Genomic DNA, 7,618 nt, shown 5'->3' with positions numbered 1-7,618 from the left:
GGTACCTTTTCTGGGCAGCACGAGCCCGAAAAAGGACCCACGTTAACAGAGGATTAACCCTTAAAAGCAATAGCCTGTTGCATATTCATACACCTCATACATGATGCATAAATTCCATTCAAATACAGGATTCTGTCTGGTCATCGTCACCTTCTTCCTCTGAATCCTAACAGCGCCTTCGAGGCAGGAAGAAGTTCATTTCTTCTGATAAGAGGGCAATAAATTCTTCTTCTTTGAAAGATTCAGGTGTCCTGTGGTTGCTATCTTGCTGCGAGTCCTTTCTTTAAAGAAAAGTATCCTACATAGCATAGTTTCTATTTTAACATTTTTCATAACCTAAAACTATATTTAACACAGTACTTAAGAGAATTAATACAGCATTACTTTCTAACACAACACATATCATATTCATTTGAATATTTGCGAAAAGCCAGTCATAAAATACATGCATTTTTCACAACGAACGCTGCCTTTCCAACAAGCAGCTTGCAGAGTTCGTTTTTATTTCCCGGGGCTGGGGCTGGGGTGTCCGGGCAGGCCCCGCTGAGGGCCGCGCTCGCTCGGTTGTCACAGCGACGGCGACGCCGCGGCCATGTCGGACCTGGGCTCCGAGGACGCCGAGTCCGGCGAGGCCGGGAAAGACATCGGGGTCCGCGGGGCCCGGGGGCAGCGGGGAAGGGAAGGGGGAAGGGAAAGGGAAGGAACAGCCGTGCTCAGTGCCCGCCAGGCCGGGCAGCGTTGCCGAGGGCAGCCCCGGGCACGGCTGTGCCACCTCCCGGCTTCTAACACGGGTCTGGCACAACGCGTCCGCCCTTTGCAGCTCTGTGCCAAGAAGCCTGGGGGTGCCGGGGTCTGGAGCCGAGCCGGAGCGGCTTTCCTCAAACACCTGTGTCCCTCTGATGAGTTGGTTTGTGCCCGGCCCGCCTTGGTTTGAACCCTTTCCCTCCCGTTTGGCAGGAGTACGAGGGCGATCGCGATGGCGAAGGGCAGCGGCACGGGTTCGGGAAGGCGCGGCTGCCCAATGGTGACACCTACGAAGGGCAATACGAGCATGGTCTGAGGAGTGGACATGTAAGACACCGAGCCTGGCTGTGGTTCTGCTTCTGCAGTTGGGCTGTTTGGGCTCTGTATTGAAACAAGGGTGAGAACTGAAGGGTGTTTCATCTGTACCAAATGTGTTTCAGGGGACCTACAGGTTTAAAAACGGTGCTCTCTACACCGGGGACTACCTTCAAAACAAAAAGCATGGCAAAGGTGTCTTTTTTTATCCAGACGGATCGAAATATGCAGGTAAAGCAATGAACGCAGTTGGACATTCCCCCCCCACTCCTCCTCCCCCAACAAATGAAAAGAGAGAGTGAACTGGAGAATGTCTTGTTTTAAGAAGATACAGGATATTTTCCAACATATATTTCTACAAAATATTTTCCTCTCATTACCTTTTTATTAACAGATCTGAGAAGCTTGGGGTTTATTTATGGGAATTTGTGTTAGGACATTTGTTAGGTCTATCATTAAAAAAACTAGGCTTCTTAATAAAGCCCTTATTTAGGAATTGGGACACCTGAAGTTTGAAGAAGTAATGAAAGTTAGAGTTCCCCTGCTTGCTGGAGAGTACCTGAAACAATCAGAATCTATCAGTAAAGTTTCAAAGAACAATATTTCCCTCCTAATTTCTAAGCTAGGAAAGAAAAGACATTCACATTGTGGGGGTGAAAAGCTGAGAGCAAAAAGAGCAGTCCAATCTTGCCTTGCACGAACATATAGTCTGAGTTGGTTTTGGGTATTGTTTTTTTAAATTTATTTTAAGTTTGATTAGAAGAATAATTAAGATAGAAACCATCCAGCATCCTTCTGAATAGATGTGCTCCAATACTGACAGGACAACTTCAGAAAATGAGGCAAATTAAAGTAGCTCCTCTTTAAATTCATGTGGAAATGTCACATTATCTAATGCAACTGTAATACATTTCCCAATTCAAAGACAGGACTGGGTTTTTATGTGTTCATATGGTAATAGAGAGTGATAATGAAGGCAGGTAATTATGGAAAAATGGAAAGGGACGTCAGGCAGCAGCATAAATACTTGTGGAGAGGAGCAGACTGATGAAAAAAGAGCAAGGGATTCTACTTTGGAGTAAGGAGTGGTGTAAGGAATAGTGAGGAATCCCAGCACTGCCCTAGCTTTCTTTTCTTTCTCTAATACTTTTATGATAGTGTTACAAACTGGCTACTGTGAAATAAACCAGCTCTCACACTGCTTTTATCCTTTTGTCCTTGAAGGGGACTGGGTGCATGACCAGAGACAGGGCTATGGAGAATATCTGTATGCAAATGGAGACACCTATACTGGAGAATGGGCTAACAACAAGAGGTTTGTTTCCTTCTCACAGGGATGCTTCAGGTCACCCAATGGCATTAAAATACAAACATTATTTTCAGAGCATGTCTGACTGCAGCAAATTAGGTCCAGGGGTGACCTTGGCAATTTAGTCCAGCTTGAGTAGTTTCAGCTGCTTAATTAATACAGTTTTTGTGTCTTAATTATAACAACAGCCTAAATTCTCAATATTCACTGGCATAAAACAAAATTATTATTTTCTCCCTAGGCATGGGCAAGGCACATATGTCTATAAAGAGACAGGATCTAAGTATGTTGGTTGTTGGGTTAATGGAATCCAGAATGGACCAGCTGAACTTATCCACCTAAACCACAGATTTAAGGGCAGGTTTCTCAATGGAAAGGTAAGTGTGCTTTCTATTCTGAACAGTTAGCATGGAATTGCCTTAATATGACCTATTTCCACTTAAAATAATAAGCTAGGCTTCTGATTTTTTGTAGTATTTCCTGTACCATTAGTGTAACACTTGAAACTGAATTATTCTATAAACACAATGTCAAGTTTCTTTGCAACATTGCTTTACAACTGTAGTGTTACTGACTATTGCATGGAATTTGTAGTAAAGGATATTTTACATTTCTGTGCTTAGAATGGATCAGCTGTTTGGTTCTCCTGATGTTTTTGTGTTTTTATGCAGCCTTTAGGTCGTGGCAAATTCATCTTTGATATTGGATGTGAGCAGCATGGTGAATACATACAACCAGTGCAGGTAAAAGAAACAGTGCAAGAGCACTCACTAAATCCAATCTGTTGTTGAGGAATATATAAAATGCCTTACAGACAGTGATGTGATCTTTTGAGTCAAAAAGGGTGGAAACTCATGCATTTTAAGAGCTAAATGAGGTTTCATTTTGTTTTTAATGTTTTCTACTGTGTAACCTTAGAAAAGTACAAGGTGTGATTTTGCACTGCTTGCAGACATGAATCCTTTCTGCTTAAAAAGAATCAGGACATTTCCAAAACATTTGAAGCTTCAAATCACAGAGGAATATAGATATTTTTGTATACACATTTAGCCTCTATTGCATTTTCTTCTCAACACCAGAAAACAATGAGCAATATTTTTTGTGTTTCTGAACTGCTTGGTGCTATGCATACAAGTGGTAATTTCCAGCAGGGTCATGTTTGGGAAATATGTACTATTGCTGTTCTGGTCATGTTAGGAGCTTAATATCCACAGCTTCTAATAATTGTAGTGAGTGGTTGGGATCAAAGTCTGTTTTCCCTTCTTTATGCATGAATGCTTTGAAACATATCTGTTTGATATGGTGCAAAAATAGCTAGAGAAGTAGGAGATAGATTTTAATATAACTGTTTGATTTTTTAAAAAATTGCCACAGTTTAGCTTAGAGTTTGCTACCTCTGTTGTCTGACACATTAGTTCCTGTTGCACACTCTGAAAACTCTGTGATGCAGCAATCATTCTGAAGGATAAAATAATAATCATCAAAATCCTATCAATTGTGATAGAGATTTGCAAAGTTTGGAGGCTGTTTTGCTTTTTTCTGGCTCTAAAAGCAAGAGATCCTCAAATTAAGTGTCAGATTCATGGGAGTATCCAGAGTAATGTGTGTTTCCTTAGTTCAGTTGGGAATTCTTAGATGAGTTTTTAAAGCAAGGCACAGTGCTGTCACTAAAGTAACATTAAATTTTGCCCATTTGCATTAGTTGAAGTAATTATAGAACAAAGCCCATTAAAAAAAGGAGAAGAAATAATAATGCAGACAATGGTTCAATTATTGACTCCTTCATATTTGTAGAAAAAACATGATTTTTTTTAAATTTAAAAAATATTTTCACATTTCAAAACCATAAGCTCTGTGCACAACCTTACTCCTTCCTAGATCCTTTCAAATGTTCTCCCTAGGCAAAGATTGAGGCAGAAACAGCTGTTTTTTCATTCTGTTTCTGTGTGAGACAGTGCAGCATCTACCAGACAGAGCATCAGGTAGCAATCATCAGTAACAGCCAACTGTTTTCATCAGGGTTCAAGAACTTGGTAGTTCTTGTCCAAGATTTGCAGCTGCTGAAGTTGCTCCACCTGTAAATACTTTCATTGCCATTTTGATGCCAGATAAGGAGGTTTTAGTAGACTAACCCATCATTTTAGTTACTGTCTGTAGGATGAAATCCTGGATTTCATGAATTCTCTTCTAGGAAAAAGAGGAGGAAGATGAGGACGAACCACCATTACCTCTTGAACCAATATGGAAAGTATCAGAAATTACTAAATTAACACCCTGGTCTCCCCATGATGAGGAGCTGCTAGTCCCCAAGGAAGCTGAAGGTGGAGAAGCTGAAGAGGAGGAAATTCCATCAGCTCTAGGTTTGTTCTGGAAACACCTGGAAACTCCATGTTTTGACTATGGTGACCATTGTTTTAGGGGTTTAATATCAAGTGATGTGAGAGCATTTTTGTGTTTTGTTTTGTTTTTCCTGTGATTTTCCATGTATTGAATATTTGGAACTTCCAAGTCCATTCACAAACTGCACAATATGTATGTATGTGTTTTATTTCACATAGCATGAGATACAACTGTCTTGGAAAGCCTGTGAGTTACTTGACTATATCATGGCTTATTATACAAACCTGATTATAAACAGAGAAGATTTTGTGGGATTTCTCATGTGAACAACAACTGCAGCCTTCAGTAGGACTTAGGAGCTATTTCTTGGAAACAAAGGCTGAATGCAAATTTGTAAAATTGGTTTTCTTTGGTATTTCTAATTTCTTATATTTCAGATGCTGAGGAGGGTGAGGATCACCCAGAAGGCGATGCAGGAGGGGAAGGTGAGGAAAAGAGAGAGGAAGAAGTAAATCAAGATCAGGAGGATCAAGGTGAGAAATGGGGCACATGTGCACATTCTTTAATTAGCAGTCAGGGTTTGAAATTGTGGATGTCAATCAGCTGAAGCCATGCTGCTATTGGGAGACCATGGGAATCTCTGCCTTTCATAAGGAGAGCAGTCCTCTATGAGAAACTGTGAGAAGTAAATTCATATACTGCAACAGAACAAATTAAAAGTGACACTTCTGTGCATATACACTTGACAGCACCTGCAGAGTTGAATTTGTAAGAGATTGAATTTCCAAACTGTGGGGGTTTTTTTAACAAAAATGAGACAAACTATGTCAGATCCTGAGAAGTTCAGGAGTTTTGAGCACTTCACTTTTCTCTCATGAATACAACTGTGTATTCTTAATTCTCCCAAGTGTAGTTCAAAAGCAGGTAAAACAAATATGAAGAAACAAATTTTTGGTGTTATATATTCTGGTTTGAATAGTCTTTGGTTGGTTTGTTTCTTCTACAAACCAAGGAGATCTGAAATCCAGGTGCTCAGGTTTTCTTCCAGTCACTTTAGAAGCCTGTTTTAAATACACGGTTACAAGCAGCAACAGGGATGCATCCATGTTTACTCATATTTAGCTTATATGCCTCCAACCAATTGTGTCCTTTGTATTTATTCCTAAAATTTACAAGCTTGCCTATCTGATATAAAAACATCAGCTAAATGTATCTATTTATAATCAGTCCATTTTACAATAAATCCAAGCCAACCACTGTCTTTATGGATTAGAAAATACCTTAAACCATATGAAAATGCCTGGAGGTATACACTAAACATTTAGGTCAGCTCTTGTAGTTTTCAGTTTATTTGCTTTTAATTTTCTGAGCACCAGCTCTGAAGGTGCTCTCCAGCTTCAGGGCAGAACAGGCATCTGGCTGACCTGGTGTGTAGGACTGACATTTTACAGGGTCCTTGGGCTTGGGTCAAATCCATCAGAAATCTCAGCAGATTATAGCTCTGGATTTGGCAAAAGTGCATTGAGCCTGGTTTGTCTCAAAGACCCCTGGACTCAAATAACCATTTGGACTGAACTTGATTCTAATAAATTTTCTGGCCCACCACAACAAAGCAGTTCTGGTTTTCCCAGTGGCTTTTCTAGGGTGTTTTTGAGAACAAATGAGCCCAGGTGTCTGTCAGATATGGCACAGAGGCAGATGCCAATGCCTGAAAACACAGCAAAGTAATAGATTCAAAGTTCCCTCCAACTCTTTATTTCCAGAATCAAGGAGTTGGATGATTTTAAACATTTTTCAGCATTGGTCTCCATCCATAATTAATGAGGCAACATGTTGTTCCCCTTGTCTTTAGATTTAGCAAGATTAAGTTATAGGAAGAGGGAATGATTTGAAGAAAATATGCATCCTATGAAGAGCAGATATAACAAAATCTGTTTACTTTGCAGTCTGGTATTCCCTGCCTCTTTACCATAATCTTTTTTTCCAGATAGAAATTTCCACACAGAAATTCCCTCTTTTTAGTTTTGCATTCCTTATGATATCATCTAACCAGGAGGCATTTTTGGCTGCTCAGAGTTACATATGGGCTGGCTGGCAGTCAGTGTGGGTGTACTGAGTCTGTCTGCCAGCTGACAAACAATGTAAACAATTTCAATTCAACTACTGGCATTGAAAAGCAGTGGGTGAGGAGGACTGAGGTGGACAGCAGAGTTCTAGAGTTATGTTTTAGATTACTGGGATTATTTTCCAGTGTTTTATAATAAAATGCATCTCTATGCCCTGTCTTTCCTTCTACTCCACAGAAATTACTGATTTTGGAGGATGAACCAGAGGAATCAGAGGAATTGGGTATAACTAAAGGAAAAGACCCAAAAAAATGAAATTTTAAAGTAGATGATTTTATTTGGTAAGCCTGCAGTATTTTTATTTGTAAAAGGTTGTGTTAAGATGTTTTGAATAAACATTTCTAGGTGTTTTGAATAAACATTTCTGTCAGTGTTCTGTCTGGAATGTGTATCTTTGGACCTTTTATACTCTCAGATTCTCACAGCAACTTCCTTTATTCTATGTAGCCAGTAATGAGGTGTCAAATCCAGTGTGGAATTATTCTGGATTCATGAAGCCATGAAGCTGTGTCCTCACAACTTACTCTTCTCCTCCTGGTGGTTGCTGTCTTTCTTGAATCCTGCCTCTGGGCAGAGACCTGGGGGTCTTGCTGGTGAAGACAAAGGCAGCACTGGACTTCCCAGTTCTCTCCATTTTCCGTGTCACTATGGCACAATTCCAGGCCTACGTTTTCCTTGTTGATTTTGCTCTTGTCCTTGCATCTGTAGAAACTCTTCTTGTTGCCCTAAATCTTCCCTTGCTAGTTGGAGCTCCAATTGAATTTTTTTATCCTAACACACTGGT

The 7,618-nt window shown here is 40.2% G+C and overlaps 1 protein-coding gene across 1 annotated transcript; it reads left to right on the top strand.

Moving 5' to 3' along the window:
• The first annotated feature begins 538 nt into the window (after window positions 1-538).
• On the top strand, window positions 539-7,207 carry RSPH1 (radial spoke head component 1). The gene is made up of 9 exons (XM_054628082.2): window positions 539-649; window positions 958-1,071; window positions 1,185-1,290; window positions 2,284-2,374; window positions 2,610-2,745; window positions 3,040-3,111; window positions 4,560-4,728; window positions 5,146-5,241; window positions 7,012-7,207. The coding sequence occupies exons 1-9, from the start codon at window positions 593-595 to the stop codon at window positions 7,032-7,034; spliced, it is 864 nt and encodes a 287-aa protein (XP_054484057.1). The 5' UTR covers window positions 539-592; the 3' UTR covers window positions 7,035-7,207.
• Window positions 7,208-7,618: the final 411 nt, after the last annotated feature.

Source organism: Agelaius phoeniceus, chromosome 2 (genome assembly GCF_051311805.1).
Source record: "Agelaius phoeniceus isolate bAgePho1 chromosome 2, bAgePho1.hap1, whole genome shotgun sequence".
Taxonomy (NCBI): Eukaryota; Metazoa; Chordata; class Aves; order Passeriformes; family Icteridae; genus Agelaius; species Agelaius phoeniceus.
This window is presented reverse-complemented; position numbering and strand designations above follow the sequence as displayed.